General features: G+C 49.3%; 1 protein-coding gene across 3 annotated transcripts; it reads right to left on the reverse strand.

Annotated features, from left to right (window-relative positions):
* Positions 1 to 387: 387 nt before the first annotated feature.
* On the reverse strand, positions 388 to 16,706 carry CRYGN (crystallin gamma N). 3 transcript variants are annotated; one of them, XR_003257807.1, is made up of 9 exons: positions 16,634 to 16,706; positions 13,233 to 16,384; positions 12,543 to 12,962; positions 11,247 to 11,467; positions 8,910 to 9,055; positions 2,234 to 4,405; positions 1,705 to 1,893; positions 1,124 to 1,335; positions 388 to 998 (listed from the first exon to the last, which is right to left on the reverse strand). XR_003257807.1 is itself a non-coding variant. In XM_026091553.1 (6 exons), the coding sequence occupies exons 3-6, from the start codon at positions 12,919 to 12,921 to the stop codon at positions 2,098 to 2,100; spliced, it is 882 nt and encodes a 293-aa protein (XP_025947338.1). In that variant the 5' UTR covers positions 12,922 to 12,962; positions 13,233 to 16,384; positions 16,634 to 16,706; the 3' UTR covers positions 2,016 to 2,097. The 3 variants fall into 3 exon arrangements, 2 of the variants coding, with proteins under 2 accessions (XP_025947338.1, XP_025947337.1); XM_026091553.1 differs by lacking the exons at positions 388 to 998; positions 1,124 to 1,335; positions 1,705 to 1,893; positions 2,234 to 4,405 and adding an exon at positions 2,016 to 2,233; XM_026091552.1 differs by lacking the exons at positions 388 to 998; positions 1,124 to 1,335; positions 1,705 to 1,893 and having other exon boundaries at positions 2,144 to 4,405.
* Between the last annotated feature and the right edge of the window lie 5,609 nt (positions 16,707 to 22,315).

Consider the following 22,315-nt stretch of genomic DNA (forward strand, 5'->3'; position numbering starts at 1 on the left):
CTTGCAATCCATTAAAGATGCTTAGATTTTTTTTTTAAGGCTCCAATGGACCACATGTCACTATAAGTAACAGAGGAAATAGCCGTTGCAACACAGAGCTGTTCTGGCATAACTATAGCACTTCTGCAATGATTTGAGTAGGGGAAGATATCCAAATTGTAGGATGTTTACAAGAGGGCATAATCACTTGTATCACTGATGAGGCAAACATCATCCAAACTGTTGTTAAATTCATAATGTAGAGGTTTTTTTCTAGTGCCTTACCCCCATACCCCTGTTACACATGCATATCGTATGTGCATTTGGGGCAAACCTCAGCCAATGCAACTCTACCTATGGTACCACTACGTCACGGGAGCATCACACGTCCTGCACACATAGGCACAGGCCCAGCTGTGCCCCACTACTGTTGCTGGTAAAGCAGCTTTAACTGGAAAGATGAAATACAATCCAAAGAAGCATCAATTGATTCAGGTTTCGAAAAGCAAACTTGGAAAGTTACAGATGCCAAAAGATTTACTTTGGGCATCCAGGATGCAGCAAAATCATTTTTATTTAATTTTTTTTTAAGGCACCAGTGGGGAAGGCAGACAGGGAGTGAATCTTAGCAGCAGCATCTCTTAGACCTCCTTCACCAACGGCAGCCAGCTCTGATGTCAAGCCGGGATGCAGGTACAGCGCCAGCCACCCTCCTGTCCCATGCACACCCCCTGCTCCTCCCCAGCCTCGCTCCGAGGGGAAGGCTCCCTGGCTGCTCTTCTCCGTTGCAAACCCACACAGCAGAGCAGCCCTGAAGGCACACGCGCCTCGTGCTTCGATATCCTGGGGGGCTTGTCAGACTCGTTCACATCCCTTCGAAGGGCTGGGGAAAGAGGTTAGATAAGCAGACTTTCCGGTGGATTAACATGAAGCCTGGCGGGGAAGAAGCTCGGGTTCAGCACTGCAGGCACCGTGCCAGTACCTGTCAAGGACCATCAAATGGCCAAGCATAAACAGCTCTAGAGTAACAGAGTGAAAAGAATAAATATAAGACAGGTATAGATAAGAGATCCTGCACAAGATAGCCAGGAACCCTCTTAGCTAATACTGAACAGGGCTTACAACTGAGTGGAAGGAAGGCTACCTGACTTCTGGGCGCTGAGTGCAACTGGGAACTCAGAAGCTGTAGCAGCTAGTCAATAATTCAGCAGGCAGGCAGGCCCTGCTAGCGTCTCGGCACCATCCCGGCACGCCGCCATGCGCAGAAGACAAGGAAGAGCTGCCAAGCGGCAAATGGGGATGGGGCGCATTGAAATAACTGAAGATGGAAATGGGCTGGGAGCGCCTTTTTGCTGCCTGAGGGACAGAAAGAGAGGAAGATTGTGGTGCCAAATATGACAATGCTGTGGCTGTTTCCTCCCGGGCACCCCCTCAAAATGTCAGTGGATTTTGGCAGAGAAAGGCTTACAGATCTGGGGGCAAAGAGAAGATCGCTCTGGTTTTGTGCCTGCCGGGAATTTTTTCAGTATATTTTCTTAATGTGTGCCCAGTCTAAGGTCAAACTAAGTCAAGATGAAGCTGCACAATGATTTCTATCATGTTTGCATGAGGACCAGCCCGTCACGCTCAGACAGCCCCCGCGAGCTGGTCAAATCTTGACAGGAGACTCACGCGCCCTCAAGCAGCATGAGCAGGCACCCACTCCTCCAACTGCTGTGCACTCACAACACACGTGCCATAACGTGACCCTCCTCAAGGCACTGAGAGTCCTGGGGCAGAGCGAACACATGCCAGAGCAGAACCACAGCAAGGGGGCACACTGGGAGGTGTCCTGGAGCTGCTTGTCACCACCACTTCTGGTGTCCTGCTGGGAGGAGGCCTGTCACGTCACCCTTCTGTCCTCCTTATAAATTACTGCATGATAAAAAAGTAAAATCACAGTGTGGAAATCAAGCTAACAAAGGTTACAGTTCCCCCTGGAGTCATGCAAGTGAGGGGGAAAAAAAATACTTAGAGCCCGAAGCTGATGTTTAAGAATTTATTCCACATGTCAGTGAGCAGGAAGGGAGGAGAGCCCCCGGCTTGCAGCAGGACACCACCAGTACTACAACCGCCTCGCTAGTAGTAGTTGATGACTCTTCTGATGGACTGGACATTTGGCCTCTGCGCGTGCCACTCGTGGCAGCTGCTGAACTCTCCCCGCTCCACCACGTACATACGGCCTCGGTAACTGGGCTTCTCGTACAGCACCCACCTGAACACAAAGGATGCTTCCTTCACTCAGGCAACCCTCCATGACCAGGGACTCCCCCCTTCACGCTGCTGTAGGAATGGTCCATTTATGGCAAGAGCAGAGATCGTGCTGGGCAGGTGACCCAGCTGCAGTTTCACCATGTAAAACAAACACATGTATAGTGCTCGATAGTGCTAACAAAGGACACAAGTCCTCTTAGCTCCCTGGGTAAAWCTGTTCTGGACTGTAAGGAGAAACGTCCTTACTGCAACAGCTGAAATGCATTTTACCTCCTTCCTATAATGGGAACTTTGGTTCTCTATAGCCATATTTAATAATTTCTCTGCTAGTAATTCTCAATTGCCTCTCTTTGATGTTTTCCAACAGAGATCAGGTTTTGGCTCCGTTTTCTTCACTTAATCTCTACCTCCAGAGTTAACTACCACTTTCCCTTGGAGCATAGTCAAACAGATGCATCAATCAACACCCTTGTTGACTTTGGCATGCCTGACTTCTTCAGCTAGCTTGACCAGTTTCGTTAACATATCTTCCTCCATTTGAAGGTCTCCAAGGCAGCAGCAATTCTGGTGGCCAAGAGGGACAAACTTTGCTGCTCTTTCCTCCCTTCATTCCTCCAGTTTGCATCATTCTACRATCTTAATGTGGCCACAACTTTCACCCCTTTCCTTTATTTAAATCTCCCATGCCTGTTAACCAAATTATGTCATTGCTCTGATAGTGTTACACCCTGGTTTCCACCCCATCATTACTGAAATTCTCATCTCTACCTTGTTCTTCTCTTCCCAAGATCACAGGTAAATTTAAAAGGACCCCTGCTGTTTGTCCCACCTATTGGCTCAGCAAAAATAGTGGAGCACAAATGAAATATTTGAAATCATTTGGTTTCTGTAGTCTATCACTTGCTAGGAGTTCAGCTATGACATCTTGGTTGGGACCTAATGTATGTGGAATTCCCAAGGACAAACCCAGCTAAGCACTGGACAGGGCAAAGACTGTTCAGCCTTCGAAGTCAAACAATAGCTGACAAACTCATCTGAGTCTGACCCAGGGCAAAAAGCTGCAATCCTAGGAGAAAAGTTGCAAATCAAGCCATCCATGGGCATTATAAAGAAAATGCAAAGTGTTAGGGTATTTAATTGAGCTACTTTACACATTCCTGGAAATACTTAGATCTATCTTCTATTTCTGAGAGGACACTGGGCTGGACTGTGGTGGGCCCCTGCTCCCATCTGCCTACTGCAGCACCAATACAGCTGGCACACGGGGTGCACATCTGTATGGTATCCCACTCCATCATGCTGCCTGTGCTTCCACAACCCCTTTCTACAAGCAAGTAGCATCACTGAAATGTGCTCAGCCAAGGCATTTGAATCCTTATCCTTGGCCTTAGCCAAACAAACAAGTTCATTCTTTGGCACTTTTTGCAACCAATTTATACTCTGACCAGAATTACAAAGTCATCCTTAGACTTTCCTTTGAAACTCATTTTCCAGTACATGAAGGCTGCCCAGTGCTCATGTGGGCGTAATGGCAAGTTGCCCTGCAGAAATGTCCCTCCTTGCATATCCTGCTATGCACTGTCAGGGGGTGCTAAGCTCTTCAGTTTAATTAAGAACAAGTTATAAAATTATCCTCCTCCTTTAGAATTCATCCTAGCCTTCTTCATAAGGCACTTATGACTTTCTTCTTCTTTCTCCATCCCTTTCCATATTTTTGCTTAATCATGGGCCTCTGTGCTCCATCAGCTCACCATCCGTCCCTCAAGCACTCCTGAAAAGAGCTGTTGCCTACTTTCTGCACCTGCCATTCACTCCCTTCTGCTGAGGATACTCAGCATTATTGACAGTACTACATGGTGGTAGTCCAGGGATGTTCATCTTATGGACACAGGACATTAGTGACCCAACAGGACAGGGGAGTTCTTCCAGCTCTGCTCTGCTCTAGGGCATCTTTCAACAGCTCATGGACCCAGGGGAATAGTGCTTGGGGGTAGAGCAGCCCATCATAGCTGTGTCCTTCTCAGGACCTCTGTGTTTCTCTTGAGGCACTTGACTTGTGACCACGCTGCTGCTTGGTGGGAACTGGACAGGCCCTTGGGGTAAATGAAAGCAGATTGCACAAACTGGTCTGGTGATAAGAGCCCACTGGTTTGTCCCTCTGCTTAGGAGAAGGCTGCAAAGAAAGGAAAAGCAGAGTAGCCGAAAGGATTGAAGTGTATTGGCAGTACATGGTGATGAGTGAAGACTTGTATGGCTTATTTGGTTGCTCCTTTATTTCCTAAAATTTACATTCTCTGAGACCATCAGCAASAGAGGAAATCAAGTTAGTTAGGAGCCCAGAAAAAAGACAATCCAGTCCTGAAGCCCAGCATGGTTCAGCTGATTCAGGCGCTTAGCAAACAACCCTCAAAAATCTCTCTGCTGTGTTTTATTAACGCATAAACCCAGAGGACACTGGAATAAAACTTGCACGAAACCAGCCCAGGCCCTATAAGCCAAAATTAGCTGCTTACACTGAAAAACTAGCAAAGACTCCTACTGAAATAAATCCCACTCTCCATTCTATAGCTGCTCCATATGAAGGGTGTTTTTGTCACAAGGGGAAGAGACAAAAAGAAGTGCAGAGGAGATGGGGAACAGAGGAACACACGCAGGCCAGCTTGGGCGCAGACAGACTCCTTTGCTCTGAAAGTGCTGTCCCTAAAAAAATTCAGCCTGTCTTTTCTGAAGGACACTGGGCCTAATTCATTACTAGTACGAACATTCAACTACACTGAAGTCAATGAGATGTTTACAGTGGATTCCACAGCTTGGATTTGCATGCTAGAAAGGACTGTTGTATCACCCACTTTACCCACGCGTATACCACAGACCTGAGAATTTCAGGTGTCATGAAGAAACCAATAATCTGCACAGGGCTAAACCATCTCCACCAGAAAAGCATCCTGTCTTGCTCAAAAAMCAGCTGATGGGTTGGATCTACGAGAGAATCTCAAAGCAGGTTACTACTTAAACAGGGCAGTCCTACAGGTTCCGTTTTAGTCAAACGATACGCTCTCATAATTGCTCAAGTACACCGATTTGCCATAAAAGAGCTCTTTGATGGGTGCCATGCCCAGCAGGCACCAACAGTGATGAAGCAGCRACGGCTGACTTCCCACTCCGAAATTTCCTAGCCTGACTGCAAGAACTCTACCAAATGCTAATACACTCAAATACTTCAGCAGAATAAATGTTTGATTTGGTTCCTTCAAGCCATGTCGTTGTAGTTTAGAAAATCCTTTTATTGGGTATTCTCTCCCAGATTAAAAAAATTTGGCTTTATAAAGTTATTATTTCTAAACCATCTTTTGTGAGTGACTGAGCCTTCAAAGAGGAGAAGCAGCACATGTTCTCACATAAAGCCAGATTATATCATTCATGATACTGGAGAATTTATGATAACGGAGGATACTGCTGGTGGGAATGGGGATGCAGACRGCAAAGCTCCTTTCCCTACAAACTGCAACAGCTTCAAAGTAGGCAGCRACATCTTAGAAACTGCAAGGAAATAGCTCTCATTTCCAGTGCTGTCTTAACAGCTCGGTCACCACCATTTGTATGTGTGGGGGTAGCGCTCCTGAGCTCCGAATGCAGAGCGGGAAGGGTGCCGGACACCCTCAGCCCCAAGACGTGCAGTGACGGTGGCAGACGTTTCTCTCCGGGAACAGTTTCCAGTCGATCTGGCATCACTTCCYGCAGACCCAGCCACTGCTGGTAGCACGGGCAGCAGCTATTTAGTGGCACGTGACATCATATACGGATTTTGGAGAGGAATAGAATATTTCTGTATCCAATGGACATCGTGTAGGGGGAACTAGGGGAGTAACTGGGAAAAATCACAGATGGGGATAACAGAACCCCTCGGTCTCTGTGGGAGCAGCTTGGCCTAAAGGACAGGGAAAGAGCAGGCCATCCGATTAGGGTCTGTTTCCTCCCCTGGGTTTATCAGACACATCTCACCTTTGCGCCTTTTAAAAATGGGCATAAGGAGATTTTCCCACCTCCAGAGAGTGGTTGGAGATAAATGGATCTGCAGAAAATTGCACAGTATTATACAAGCTAGCAATGATCTCAGACTGACGCAGGGTGAGACTTGGGTGCTGCTAGAAGTGGGCAGGACAGGAGCAAAGTGGGTCAGCCTGCTTCACATCTGCTTTTAGTGCACACTGAATAAAACTGACCCAAATTCAATGCCGGCTCTCTGCCAGCAAGTGTCTGGGGAGATGCTGGAAACAGCMGTGGCCGACGCTCCTCTCCTCTCCGGTGACCCGTCTCCTCTGCTCCCCAAACGGTTGAGGACGTGTCTGGGAGGACATGTCCTCAGAGGTGGCCTGGGCTTACACAGCCGTGGGACATGTCCCATCCTGCGTTTCTTGTGAAGAGAGAGAAGTGCTGCCCCAGGGCTGGGGGGAGAGGGCCACGTGCCACCGCGCCAACCGCCCACGGGAGCAGGGGATATAAACGCCCCAACCCATGCTGAGCTCTTCTCCTCGCAAGGTGCATCCTGCAGAAAAACGTTGATTCCTCCATCCAGCCAAGTGAAACAAGACCAGACTGAAGGCTGGAGTTAACCTGCTACCTCCTCCTACCTCTCGGGCTCTCTCAGTGTCCTYGTGCCTCCGCTGGGTCAGCTCTTCCCATCCCTCTCCCTGGCGAGTCTCACCTCTCCGTGGCAGTACCTCCACCAGCGGGACGCTCTGCACCAAACTGCAGTTTAATGGCATTTACAGATCCTACGCACTTTCAGTGACCGTCTTTTCATGGTCCAGATGCAACTGTGCCACAGTCCTTTCAGTATTTTTCTTGCTTTCTTAAAGCTACTTCAAGCCGTTGAGAAGTCATTTAATGATAACGCAGGCAGGCCAACAGTCTAGACTCATGTACAAGGGAAGCAAGCTTTGTGGCCCTTATATACTTGGCAGGGGGTGGGGGAGAAAAACCAGTCTGAAAAGTTTAAGTGCTCAAAGGTTTCTGGATAACATCCCAATTTCTCAAGTTCCAGTCTCTACTACAGGGACACGGGTGGTAAATAATTGGTCTAAAACTCTTGTCAGAGTACTCGCAGAGTCTCTCTTGGCTTTATATTGCTGGTCCTCCCGGCAGTATCCGAACGCCTTCCACATCACTGCGCAGCACTAATGGGGTCCCTGGTGGACGCCCGTGAGCCRGCCGTTGCTTCCGTCTGCAGCTAGTCGCTCTGCTCGCTAGCTTAGGTTTTAATGAAGTAGCACTGCCTGACACTAAAGCCTATTTTTTTTGGAAACACAGAGGTTTTTGGTTGAGTTAGAAGGGATCCTGCATGACGCTTGCTGTCAGGACGTTACAGTCTCAAAACGCTACAGRCTTTTCCTAGTCTGGGAAAAAACACCGTGGGCAGAAAGTGCCCAGTATCACAAACTGGGTGCGCCACCTCCAGCCCCCTCGAGACTGGCAGAGAAGCACTGCGCGCACACGCAGGGCACCTTCGCTCTTGCTCTTCTCTCTCCTCTTTTGCCCCTTTCCCTTGCTGCTCTCTGAGCCTGGACTCATCCCCATGCCAGCAGGTGAGCAGCCTGCCCCACGCCGGGGCAGCCCACCTCCGCGCCACAGCGGCCCAAGGAGGCCAGGACAGCTYGTTTTGAGGAAAGGTCCTCTGCCAAGAGGAACTGGCTTTGCCATGCAAACACCGTGACCGCCAGAGGCTGGAGAGACACCATCAACTTCGTCCATGTTGGCCATCAGCTGGGGCTTCCCCACACCAATCTGGGCCAGATTTGGGGAACAAACAGCTCCACATCTCCATGGAAAGCCTCAACTTTTGAGCTACTCCTCATACGACCCTGGCTGGGGGTTGGAGATCGCTGGCTTGGAACCTGCTGTGCCAGAGACTCGTGTATGTGACTATTTTGATCCAAAGCTATCAAACACTTATGGTCCCTCACCAAATTCAGGAATTGGGAAGCCAAACAGTCGCTTGCTGTACTGAATCCACTACTGCTGAACTGGAACTGTCTCTCCGAGACAATTTAATTCGAGGTGAGCTGCTGCTGCCTAATTTTAACTGTCAGAAGAGGGGAGGATGTTTCTAGTGTTGCAGCAAGCCTCRGAGATGCCACTTAAAAAGCAAAAGTCATGGACTGCGTAGCTCCGAGCTGCCGCCCTTCCCCAACAGGCAGGGACCTTTCCCCAGGCCCAGCCCACGGGAGCCTGTGGCTGGTTTTAAGGAGGTGTTTGGAAACATGCGCAGAAACTTTAAAAAAAGAAGAAAAAAAAAGAAAGGAAAAAGAAAAGAGAAGAGTGCTTTTAGGTGCCTCATTTCAGGCACCTTAACGAGGTGTCTCAGAGCTCTTGCAGCTCGTGCTGAGCTGTCACCCTCTAAAAATCATGCCCCTTTGAAGCAGCTCTTCTTTGGCACTCAGTATCTGAGGCACCAAAAAACGTCTTTCAAAACCATATGCTAAATTAGCATTTTTAGGCTTGCTCCAAGTCCCTGCTGACATTGACAGGATTTTCCATGACATCCGTTTTAAGTRGCATCTCCAAGGCTTGCTGCAACTCCTTCGGTACGCGATAAGGAGGRCGCGTGGGGAAGGGAGCCCGCGCCGCAAACCACAGCCGCGCAGCAATTGCATTCCTGCACGGACATGGCTACTTACGCTCCGTCGCCATACGCTTTGATGGCGTTGACGTAGTTCTTGTCCCAGCCTCGTCCTTGCAGGAAAGAGCAATCTTCGGTGAACTCCAGGCTGYGACCGCTGAAACGGTTCCCCTCAAATATTTCGATTCTGTAATGCTCTCCGTGCTGGGGACAAAGGGATTTGAGGAAACCAAAAAAATGCATCGAATTATTTCCCCGGCTTTTGCAAGACAAAGAAAAAGATGTGAGGGTACTTTGTAACGGAAATGTGAAAACCAGTCCGACAATAACAGTGCCAACGCACGCACGGAGAGCACACAGGGTCTCGCCATCTCCCAGCAAACCACACCACCACCGGACAAAACACACATCCACAAAACGCTCATCTCTGCAAACATCTACGCCTTTCTGCAGCTGCTTTTCACATGCAAACAGACTGCTCACGGGACGCATTGCACTCGGCCACACGTACCCCCTCTCTTATCTGTAAAGCTCCCCCTCGCCAGACGACGGTGTCCTTCACGAATACACGCTTTGCAAATAACACYTCCAATACCTCCCCTGCTCTCGCTCCACTCACACAAGCCCARAACCAAAATGCCACACAGGGAGCGTTGGCTCCTTGCACGAGTGAAAGTCAAGAAAATACAGACGCAGCGGAAAAAAATATATACCCCAAATATGCAAAAATATTTGAATATTTCCCTAAACTAATTGACTCTGACTCCAGTTCCACTCATATCTGCGGTTACTTACATGAGCTGTTGTGCTTTTCTTTAAGGAAAAAAAAAACAGAAACAAGAAAAAGAAACATTTCCGGAGCCGCGGCCATGTGAGTCCTTGGGGGTGAAACGAGGTAAATTCCTCCGGGGAGGACTCTGCAGGCTGCTCCGTAGGTATGCGGGACAGAGCTAGCTGCAAGGATATTTTTAAGCAGAACCCAAGGAGTGCCTAATGTATTTTTCAAATAAACAGCGTGAACGCGCACGGAGAGCCGTGCAGGGACGGCAGCCCCCCCGCGGCAGGCRCTCCCCGCAGCAGCCGATCGACTACGGCGCCTGACCAAACGTTCCTCGCCGAAGCCGCGTCGCACRAACGCCCTCAAACGCTCGCGAGCATCTGAGAGGAAAAAGAGAGGGCCGGGGAKGGAGGAGAGCAGTGCGGGGTACCGGGACAGGCTGCGGGGCCGGCGGCAGCGAGCGGCAGCGCATCCCTCTGCGCGTGGACCGAGGGACGCGCACTCGCCCTGGATGCCGCGTTTTGGGAGCCCTGTGCAAGACCCAGACGGCATTACGGAAGAAACATATATCTAGCAAAGGCCGTTAAGTGCAAAACGCCCCCGAGCTGCAGCTCCCAAGCGTCTGGAAGGGGATCGCCCCGCGGGGCCGGCGGGCCGGGAGCAGGAGCGGAAAGGGCGGCAGCGAAGGGGGCGGCCGCGCGCCCGGCTCCCGCAGCCCCGGCCCTGGGCCCCGCTCGCGGCTTCCTCRGCGGCCGCGCCGCGCTGCGGTGTGGGAAGGACGCGTGGTGGCTTGCCTCGGCCGCTCCGCAGAACGGCTTTCCCGTCCCCAAAATAAACCGCTCTGGTCATTGCCCCGGGGGGCCACGGGAGATGTGGGAGGCAAGTGGGAAGAACTAAACCAGATGAATTTTWCTTTGCTGCTTTTCGATCTTCCCGGTTAAACCTTCCTCCAAGCGATGTTTGTCGAAAGCTTCATCAGCTTTTTAAGGGGAGGGTATCCAGTCCGGGACAAAATTCATTCTAGTCCTAGATTACTCCATTTTGGCAATAGCAGGGAATTCAAGTAAGATTTGCTGGAAGCGCTGCAGCTACCCCACGGGGCAGCGTTGTGCAGCCGTTAGGATCCCCCGCTGGCCAAGTTCGGGGAGCCCACGGGGAGGCCACGCTGCCACGGCTGAGATCTGCTTTGGACGAAGAACCTCAGTCTTAATTCCCCCGTGAGCRTTTCCTAACTCCTCGCACGAAAAAGGCAAGGCGCGCGACGCCCTACGGACGTTGCCCCCTCACCTGAGAGCCGCAGGAAAACCCTGCCCCGTTAAAGCCGCCGGGTTTCGTGCTGCGGGAGGCACGAGACAAGTTTCCTCCTCGCCCGGGAACCCGGGAAGCTGCGAGTCTGCGCAGACCGCTCCGGGCAGGGCGGCGAGGGGGAATAAACTTTCCCCGGAAGGCTATTTCCTCCTCAAAGGGCCATGTTATTTCTGGAGAGGGCAGATTTTTATTGCGCCTAATCACGCGGCTCCAGTTAACCCGGCAAACGCGGTCTAATTGCTTCTCCTTCCCGCCGGTGCTCGGGCAGCGAAAGCAAATGGCTCAGGAAAGCCGGCCGCCGTCACTCACCATCCCAACGGGCCGCTCCAGAGGTGGAAATCGGGGTAGTGCCCGTGCTCCAGCGCGTACTGGCGCCCGCGGAAGCCGGCGCGGTCGAAGCAGATCCAGGCGCCGCTCCCGACGCAGACGGAGCTCAGCCGGCTGGGGAAGCCTCTCTCCTGGAAGCTCTYGCAGGCCCCGCAGACCTCCAGCTTTCCGCCGGTGAAGCATTTGCCCTCGTAGAAGGCGACCTGGAGCGAGGAAGGAGAACAGACCCCAGGTGAGGCGCGGGGGCACAGCCAGACCCCGGGTTCAAGCACGCCGATGACCCRGGGGTTGCAAGAGCAACACGCAACCATCGCTGGTATTTTTTTTCTGATGACAGWGCTTGTTTTTCTGAGAACTGCGGTGCATCCCGCATTTACAACGCTCCTCGCAGCCCCGAGGAAGCCTCGCTTAAAAACAGTGCTAATCCAAACGTTTAACCAGGACGCTCCACGCTCAAAACACAGCTTGTTTTGCTGCATCCTCCGCTCCCCATGCCTCCTACCTAATTTGCTTCCGGTATCATCGCTTCCGTATCACCCGATGCCGTGTTCTTCTAACCTGTTCTTTCAACCTAGAGAAAACTCTGGCTCTCTGGCCCCACGCCGAAAGCGAAGCGGTTGGGTTTTTACTTACTCTTCCTGAATATTGAGACATTTGCTGCTGGCTGCTCTCCAAAACCAAAAGCCGAGCCCAAACTGTGATGTACAGAAACGGCGGACACCCCGCTGTGTATCAGCCGGGGAGACGGGCTGGGAGCGCGAGGGCTTTTCGGCAACGCAGCAGGAGCAGGGGGCTTTACGCGGTCGTGCTTAGCAGGCAGAATTTCGGGTAGCGGGGCCTGCTGAGTCCAGGGTTTTGATTTAGGGCAGGCGATTTAACAAAAGATTTGCTCGGCAGCGCTTTGGTTGATGAGCGGTGCACGTTTACTGCTCCTTTTGAAGGACTTTTTTTCTTTCCCTTTTTTTTTTTTTTTCCAGAAAATAAGAAAACAGACAACAAGAAAATAAGAAAAAGGCCACAGTGCAACGTGCAGCTCTTTTCTGATTTCCCTGTGTTTGGTTTGCTTCCCTTTACTAGAAGACTGCTGGTTTTTCCCAGCTTATTCCCCGCTATGGAAGYGTGGCAGCCGAAAGCAAGAGCCCTTGGAAGGCTCCTTACCGATAACACACTGCGCTTCATCCGTCCGAAAAATGGCTTCTCGTCCAACCTTTGAACTTGTTTAAATGGCGCCTCTGAAAGCCAAGGACCGAAGTGCAAAGGTTGGGCTTGAAAACTCACCAGGGTTATTCATTATTGTCATTTTTACGAATGCTCCGATCCGGCAGCGCTGAAGCACCRAGACACATGTATAACTCAGGATTAGAGGGATTTTTGAGCTACGCCGTTGGCCATAAAGTAGTGTTTCCCATTTAGTTCTGCTGCCGTAGGCCTTCACGTTCTGACATCTTGAACACCAGCTCAAGGAAACGCTGCTTCGTGTCACTCTTCCCTGTATTGTAAGAGCATCCAGAGCCTTTAACCGCCTTGTTCYGGGGACGAAGACCAAGGGAAAGCCCCAGCCCATGAACCCCACCAGTTCGCACCAACAAACCAGTCTGCGAAGGGGTAAAGGCAAATGCCCGGCAGCCGGCTGAGCYCCTCGCCGTGCCCCTGGCATGGCCGGACCCCGCTCTCCCCCCGCGCCAGGGCAGCGCGGACCTGTCAGACGTAACACGTGTCAGACACGTTACACCCTCATGGTGCTTACAGGAGTGTTTTTTTTATTATTATTACTCATTTATACTATTTCAGAGGGCTGGAAGAGCCCTCACGCCCTGCTTCCGCTTCATTTTAAGATTAAAGAGCACTCACGAAGAAAGAATGCAATTACTGGAGATTAAACATACGCCACCCTTTCAATTAAGATGCAAAAGTTAATACACATGTGTGCGCGCACACGTAGGCTGAGGTGGAAGACGTCGCTCTTACCTGGATTTGCTGGAGGAGGAAGGAGAGGGGTGGCGTGCGCGGTCGGAAAAAGAAACGTGGATGTGTACAGTCTCTGACTGGCCCGGGAAAACCTGCCCCGCCATCACAGAAAAGAGGCCAGAAATGCCGGTTACATGTAAATGTTCTGATGGGAAGCAGGAAATCCTGAAGAAAAGTCTAATCTAATTTAAAAAATAATAATTAAAACACTAGTGTTATTTTCTAGGTGCTGATTTAGTCTCCAGATGGTGCGAGAAAAGTAGTAACATATTGAAATTTGCCCTCAGAGGAGCAACGTGACGGGAACCGGCGTCCTTCAGGCAGCAGCAGCAGGTCGCGTCCACGCGGGCAGGACGGGGCTGAGCCACAGCGGCTCCCACGCTGCAGCCCTGGGCACCCGGGGACTTTCCCGAGTGGCACCGTGACGGGCAAAGTCACCTCGTGCTCTGGAGGGGCAGGAGAAGACATGTCCCTCTTGCAGGTTGGGTAGCATCAAGGTGACACCACCGCTGGCATTTGCGCCCAGCTATCCCTTGCAGTTGGGGTCAGAGTCGCGTGCGGGGTCCCTCCCTATTTGGCATCAGAAGCTGCTGCAGGGGGAGAGGAGAAGCGTAACGCTCAACACAAAGTCACCCTAAAATACCAAGGAAGCCAAATATTCCTGCAGAACAAGGGTTTTTTCTGCAGCCGTGGAACCGCTAAAGCCTGTTTCCTGTGGCTCCGGGCCATGATGGGATTTTTCCTGTCTCTCGCATGGTGCCAGCTTTAATCACATCCGCGGGAACCTGACGTTCCTGAGGTTGCTGCCCGGCTGCTACGTTGTTAGTCGTCCGGCCGGTTCAAAAGCTATTTAAGGAGAGACAGAAAGTGGGTGCGACGACATTATTCTCATTTCTCTGAGAACCTGCGCTGAAGATGTGCAACAACACAGAAGCTACCATTGGGAAAAGCTGGAAAGAATGGGAAAAAAGAATATGGAGGAGCTGCAAATCCCAAATCCCAGACAAAGTCCCTTAATTCCTTCCAAAGGATGCAAAGGTTGCCAATGAAAGAGGGCAAAACCAGCAATCCGAGCAGCCCTTGGACGCGAGCGGGTGCTGGAGTCTGCAGTAAATTCTTGGGAAGCACCAAGCACTTGGATGCCACTGAATTTTCCTGGGACTGGGCCCCCGTGCGAGGGCTTTGCCCCGACCCCAGCTGCATCACGCGCTGATGGTCCCTGGTGCCGTGGGCTGCCTTCCCACCCTGCCTGCACCCGGCAGATTCACAAAGAAAGGGCCCAGGTGGGCCTCGCGCGTGGGGTTTTTTGCATCAGTGTGACATTGTGGGAGCTTGGGCAGCGCTTTGCCGAGCCTGGGATGTCCCCAGGCGTCACAGCCCAGGCRGGACACGGGAGGAGGGGGAGCGCAGGTGAAGGGCGAGCGGGTGTTCGACTGCCCYGTGCTCAGGACACCGGGCTCTTTCGCTGAAGGTACCAATATCTCAGGTGGAGAATAAACGCGTTCAGGTTTCGGAGCGGCATAGGGTGCTCAGGCCTCGTCGTGCCCAATTACCAGAGGGGACAAGAGGTTGCCGGCGCTCGCGTGCCGCTGCCTGGCCTGCCCTCGAAGCCGAGGGACCGGCTCTGCCCCTGCCTGCCGCCTCCATCACCCCGCGGTGGCCCTGGCCGCATCCAAACACCGAAATGTTCCTACAAGGCAAAAAAGTCGCAACTTTATCTTAGTCAATTCCCTCCCTCAGTCTGGAACATTTTGAGATCTTCTTTTGTTGTATTTAGAAAAATGTTAACATTCAAAGTCAAAACAAAACCTCTCATTTGACCAAAACAGTATTGTTTTTTCCAAGTATGCTCAGATTGCTAAACCTGCAGAAACGGTTTCATTTCAGGGCAATTTAATTGAGGTAGTTCTGATTTGTTGTTGTTGTTTTTTTTTTTACACCAGTAACATTCAGCCTCATCTGTTTATTATCTTAACGCAGTGGAAAAACGCGGCACCGGTGAGTGCGGGGGGGATGACAAAGATCTGGGCGCTGGCGAGGCGGTGGGGCCCCCGGCTGCTCACCAAAGCCCGCCCCGTTCTCCCGTGTTTTAGCTGCTGTTTTCTTGCCCATCTCCTGCAGCCTGGGTTGGTGGCCCCAATCCACAAGGCCCTTTATAGCCGGCAGCCGGCCGCGCGTGAACCGTTATTCGCTTGCCCCAGTTTTAATATTCGCCTCCAGGCAGATGCTATCAGCAAAATAGGATATTGCATTGATGGATGTCTGCTCCGAGCCAGTGCGGCCCTTCCTGGAGCCAACTCCTGTCGGAGGCACCTGGGAGCAGCCTTTTCCTTTTCCCAAGCAAACCTCTTCTCTCTCTAAGAGGAACGCCAGCTAATAAGGCGAATGCAGCGAGCGGGTTGTTCATGCAGTCGCTAGAAAGGTTTCCGGTACTGTTTATGGGCGCAGTAGGTTTGCAGTAACTAAATGGGTGTCGGAGCAGTGGGGCATGGATACCCCCCGGAGACTGGGGGACTGTCTTCCTTCTCAGCTGGGGGGTGACTGGGGACCAGGTCCTACGGGGCACTGCTTTATCATGGAAATAGATACGGCCACGATAAAAAACAAAGCACAGCTGTCCAGGACCAAGGTACACAAAAGCAGTGGCAGGCTCAGAGCAAACGCAGTGATTTTTGGATGCTGGTGGATGAAGTTTCAGCAAGGCAGGCCGGCCTGGCTCCGAACCCAGGCGCACCACATATCCACAGGGGCCAGGCACGCAACACTCACGACGTGCCCGCGTGCGCACGGTCTCTCGCAGGCGAGGCGCCTGCCATGACCTGCCCATGGGCTGTGAGCAAGGCTATGTGGGCATACATACGTCCAGTCCTCCAAACGCAGCCGTGAGACACCGCGGCATGTTTCTAGAGAGCGTGACGTAGGATTCACGCAGGGCGATTTCTCTGTGCGGCTCAGCAGCCGCCGGCAGCCACCCATGGCCTGCATTGCAACAGACGGAAGATCTGCAGCACTGGGTGGTGCCAGCAGAAGGATACCGCCGAAATACCGGAGTTAAGGTAGGAGGAAACCAGGCTTACTTCTTCTCTGACGCAAAGATTTCCTCAAGAGAGCAGGACGCGACTCCTGCAGGTGAATCTTCAGGAATGACCTAGCTAGTACAAACAGGAATATCTTCTAGCACCACGTTATGCTCTCCTCTCCTCAGAGGCACCTAATATCGTCAGCACAACTGCACGCAAATAATAATTAAGTGAGCAATAGCCAAGGAGTTAACATCACACTCTCTCAAAGGGCCACGCTCCAGCTTCTACTAGAGCTTTTAAGATTTGTGAAAGGACAGGCACAAAGAATGTGGTTTTAAAAGGCCCCCTAGCTTGAAAAAAAGAGATTTCTTCACTCACCTTAGTAAGAAAGACTTCTAGCTGACGAGATGCGGAACAACACCTAGCACTCATTTTACAAAGGTTATTRCAGTCTCCTTCCTTCCTACATTTCTCCGCATCTGCTTATTGAAAGCAGGAGATGATTCCCTTTTCGATCTTCCTGTTGCAGCAATGACATTTCAGGCATTACTAGAAAGAGAAAAYGCATATTAAAAAAACATGCTTTCAGAAGCGTTTAAGATCGCATGGGTGTATCCTATCAGCCTTAGGCCTAGCTACTCCTAATAGCAATTTACACTTACCTGGAATGATTTATAATGCAGGTGGCTAGTGATTTTTTTTGGCTCACTGCTGAAGAAAACTAGTGCATCTTGTGGGCTACTTGAGGGCACGACACACCTCAGAGGGAGAAACTATCTTTATGACTCAAAGCTGAGTTTCTATTTTAAAACCRCATTACTTGATTAAAACCTAGCCCACCTCTTTCCAGCTGCCAAAGCATTCATTTCTGCAGATGAGCAACCCATTCCCAACATGCAAATCCTCCGAGTCTTGCCTCCCGGAGCTGCTGGGAAGGGCAGTTATAGCAAATGCAAAACATCTCTGCAAACCCTTCAAACAGAGAAAGGAAAGCCAGTGTGACCCCCCCACCGGCAGTATACGTTGCCTGCTCTTTGCTGGGAAGTGAGGATCAGCTGCCAGGGAATATTTTTGTGACCACGCTACGCACGTGACTTCACAAGTTACACAACTGGGCACTGTCTTCGTTGCAGAAGTATGAAGCCAAAGCAGCTGCCGGTGGTCACTTGGAGCACGCCTCCATGAAAGGTGCCTATACTGTACATCCACCACATGCACTGTGCTACACAACGCTTTGCAGCGCCCCACATGGAAAACTAACTCGGAAAGACCTCCTAATGCCTGATGAAACCCTGTAACAGAGCCGTGGTGCAGATCTGGCCAGGGTCCTGCTAGGAAAAATAGCCCCTCGCCATAGAACTGGTAGCTGCCAGGAGAAGTCCTGGTCCTAACCTCTCCTTCAGCTCGCTCTGCTCTCAGCAGGGCCTGGGGGGGGAAGAGTTTCACAGCAGGATCTCCAGGCTTGCCAAGGATGGAAGGGAGCGGGAARGAGAGAGGAGCTCCCTAGCAAATTTGGCATTAAGAGGCAGAACTGAAAAACTGGCAGGAAAGACAGCAAGTGGGAYCCTAGGTCTCAGCCTTGTATTGGAAGCCAGCACACTTGGGTTTCTGAAAGTGCAGGATGGACACCTATCTATTCTATAAAATGGGTGAGGCTGGTAAAAGCAAGAGCAGCTGATATTGACTCGTTAGGCTGATTTTATTCATTCTTGGTTTAAAGCAAGGCACCCTGAGTTTGAGGCCAGGCACACATCATACGAGACTTTCTACAGATAGGAAAATTCTTGTGCTAGATGAGCGCTAGCCCTCTGAAGAGGTCCTGAGAGTCAGTCCCAACACGGGAAACAAAGACAGCACGACAGTGCAAAGGAAGGGAAAGGGTCGAGTATTCTCCTGATCCATCCACTTCCCTTTAAGCATCTGTCTCCCACATCCCTGAAAATGCTAGCTTAGGTAGCATGCTCTTCCAGCCGTGTCTTCCAATGTGAAGCTTTCCTCTGGTAAAGAGGCAGCAGGAAAAATCTCATCTTCTAAATAAAGTAATATGGCAAGAATGGTCAGTCTGTCACCAGAGAGAGGAAAAGAAAAGCAACCTAACTGGAAGCACAGCTCTTCAGAGAAGGAGCTGGTAGGATTTTTCAGTAAAGTCTCAGAACTGTTTCAAGCAAGTTAACAAGTTCTTTATCATTAGTAATATCAGATTAAAAAGACAAAAAAGACAAAAAAAACCCCAAACAAACTGCAAGACACTATGAATCAAGATCAATTCCACCAAAGGAGTTAGAAAACAGAATGGGGCATTTCTATGCTCTGAAGAACTAGTTTCCTCCTCTGCACAACCGGTCAGACTCAGTCAAATATTTACTAGCAGCATRAGAGGCAGATATTGAAAAAAAAAAGCAAAAGCCTAGTTTCAGTAATATTCTGCCTAGGGATCAGCACTAGTGCAGCTCATTGCACATCTCAACAAGCTGGGCCAGATGAACAAGTGGACTGAGATGGGACTTTTTGGAGAACGCCAGAAAGCCCAGAGCTTCCGGTGAAACCCTTTCAGTTTTCTTCTGTTTCAAAAGGAAGGATTTCATTAGGGAAACATAACATCTACACAAAGGGTGGGCAGAGCCAGAAGCCAAAGAACGCCTGTCACCTAGACCTAGTTTAACCACATTTCCTGTGTGCCCTTGATGAGTTAAGGCCAACTGCATAAAGGCTCTCCCTCTCCTCAGCTGTAAATGGGGAGTAATTCTGACCTTATTAGATGAGACTGTGAAGATTAGGCAGCATTAGCAAAGTGGTTTGAAGATGAGCAGTACTGATTATATAAGGCCTAATTAGAACCTGTTGATCTCTCCTTCTCAAGAGGTTACAGCAAAACTGTTAATTAGCAATATAAGCCCAACAAGCATGGGTGTGGATGCCGGGTCACTCTCCAGCATGTTCCTGCCCAGTGGCATTGAGGTACCAAGCCCCGGTGGCACGGCAGCCTGCAACRCCTGCACGAAGTAGCAGTAAGAGCTCTAGCTACAAAGGTGCAAGATTGCATGCTTCTTTTAAAAGGTGAAAACATAAAATATGTCATGACACAGGCTACCCTTTTCATTTCAGTGCAATAGCACTGCATGAGGCACTTATTCACTTCCGGGCCATAAGTTTGGATGCAGGAACTTCTCTGTTCAGAGAAGCTGAAAAATGGAAAACCTGAAGTTTTCTCTATTTCCTCCAATGCTGCAAGAACTTCCTAAGCAAAGTCCAGTTTTAGTCCACACTGCTGTGCCCTTGGTTGAGGAACAACATACGGCTCCTTGGTCCAAACACAATACCACTACTGCAGACACACAGGAGCAGTAAACTCACTTCCACAACTTGCTAACAAAGTGCATTCACCAACCGCCAACCACGCAAAGCACCTTTATTGAAGGGAGAAGAAGAAAGGTTAGGCATGATGCTTCAGAGCCACACTTGGCTGCCTTCAAGCCTTCCCCATCGCAAGGTTTAGCAGGAGGGATAAACTTCCCTGTGCACAGAATCAACAGGGACAGGGAAAGAATAATCACATACTGGCCTCCTGCCTGCGATGCACCCTCGTTGCGGAGTTACACCTGCCCCATAGGTAGGTTTTGTGGTTCTCAGCAGACTGAAGGCTGCTCAGAGCACTATCTCGAGCTCAGCATACTGAAAGCTTTCTTAGTATTCATGCAGCAAAGCAAGGAGCTGGATTGGAGCGCAAGTAATACAAGATTTTCGCCTTTCCTTTGCATGTTTTCTCCTTTACAGAAGGGTGCTATTCAACTGCAGAAGTTTAAATCCAGTCAAGTTAATGCTCATTTAACTTGACTTACGGTAGCTGAAATTTGCCCGTTTTCTCAACAGAAACCGGACCTTTGCACCTTCTCCTTCACCAGTGATCATCACTAGAAGTAAGGCTGGGCCCCATTAAGTGTATATCAAACTTTTCCTAGCCTGTGCTGGAGAACTTCTTGCTTCCAGAGTGATTTAACTCTTAATCCATGCATCATTTGTCACAATCCTCAAGAATCTTTACTTTAGGAGAACTGGAGCGGTTGCTGGACAAAATTACAGAGTCCATGCAAGAAGCAGTTCGTTATGTACAGAAGTGATAAACTGATACTGAAGATAGGACTTCCAAGGGCACCCATCCCCTTTTAGGGCTAACGACAACAAAAAAAACCAACCTGTGCCAACTTGTAAGTTAGTAAAGGAAGCATCAGGCTGCTGAAACCTCTATTAGGCTGTGTAACTGCTGGAAGGTGCCATCCTCAGAAGTCAACTGAAATCTCTGTACACTGAAATGCAAGTAGTTCAGTGATCATGTTTGTCCACACGTTTCATTAAAACTACAAGACTGTTGCACGTGGCTGTTCTTTAGATCTTATTAGCAAAGGAAGGTTTGGACAAGTGGAGTAATTGACTATTTTACTGAATGAGCCAGTGATAGGACAAAGAAAACAACATAGGTTGATGAATGTGATTCTTCAACTATTGCAGGAAAGAAATGCAAGACCAGCTCATACTTCAGAGTACTGTGCGTGGGAAGTCTTGGAAGTTCTCTTTGCAAATAATTCAGAGAGCCTGCATTTGGCTTGAAGTTCTCCCCCAAAGCTTCACTCTCTGGAAACTAGACTTAGTTATCCCAGGACTCTTGGGTTGTGCATTTCTTCATCCATCCCATATAAAGCCTTAGCAGCTAGTACTTTTTAAGCATCAATGCAGTGGTTTTTTTAGGCTTTAGAGAGATCATCAGTTCTCATGCAGCCTTTACACCAAAAAAAAAAACCACAAAACAAAACAAAACAAACAAAAAAAACAACAAAAACAAACAACCCACCACACCAGTAAATGTGGCTGCTTGAGTTTTCTGGTATTTTGTAACTCCTAGCTTTTGATGACAATTTTCAAGACACAGAAATTAGATACTAAACTTGCCTATTTCAAGACTTATGTCTACAGTTAAGGGAAGTCATAACTCCATTGACATTATGTCCAGGATGCAATGCCAAAGACTTTGATCATGCAACACATCATCTATTACCTAATGATGAGGCAACGAAGGACACTACAAAACAGATACGTACTGTCCTGAGTTCCACTGAAGATCATCTTCCAAATCTTCAGTATCTTCATTATCAGCCAAACTATGCTCATTCCAGTGTTGCAGGTTCTCATGAAGGAAAACTATGCACAGCTCAAGATCAGTCTGATCCTGAAATCAAGGCATGTTTTCTTGGAATGAGCCCTCTGACTTTGCTGAATTTCGGTGATCTATCACGTATGAAAATCATCCATCTACAGAAGCTGTATTTGGCATAAATTATGAAAATTCAGGTAACAGAAACCAGCTTTCAAAAAACTTGGTCAATAGCTTAATTGCAAAGAATGAACAACTTTTTGCCAGGAAGCCAGATGAACAATCAGAATAATCTATCTCATGGTGGCCAAAGAAAACAGTAAGTTTTCCTACATGAGAATTGTTAACCAATGGTTTTAAACAATTTCAGTAATATGAGGGAACCCCTGTGCAGTAAATGAAGAGATGAGACATGCTGAACTTGTATCTTTTAGCACTGCCTGAAATGCAAAAGCTAGTTCTGCTTGCAAATCCATTACAGGTTTTTATTCCATTTTATTCCTGCCAGAAATCAAAAGTCTTCAATGGGAACAGAAACGCATGAGAAACACTCTTCATTTAATACAGCATTTTCCTATTTCAGTGTTGTATTCTATACAAAGTAGGTCAACTGCACATTTTTGGTTTTTTTATATACTTGAATAGTTTGTTTCCAGACTTAAGAGATTCAATATTGTTAAGTCTAATGTCCAAAAACCAAGCAAAAGCTTGCAGCTGGTTAAGTGAAGCTGGCTGAAGCTGCACTGGAACCCTGACATTCTCAAAGGCCAGGCCGCCATGAGACCACCACTCATCTCTGTCAGTGACATCTGGATGTAAAAGAAGTACAGAAATACATGATAAATAACCCACATCAATTTGTTCAAGACATGCAATTTATTTTAAACGGCATTTTTGTTTTTTAAGCAAGTCTA

Source organism: Apteryx rowi, unplaced genomic scaffold, assembly GCF_003343035.1.
Source record: "Apteryx rowi isolate R43461 unplaced genomic scaffold, aptRow1 scaffold_91, whole genome shotgun sequence".
Taxonomy (NCBI): Eukaryota; Metazoa; Chordata; class Aves; order Apterygiformes; family Apterygidae; genus Apteryx; species Apteryx rowi.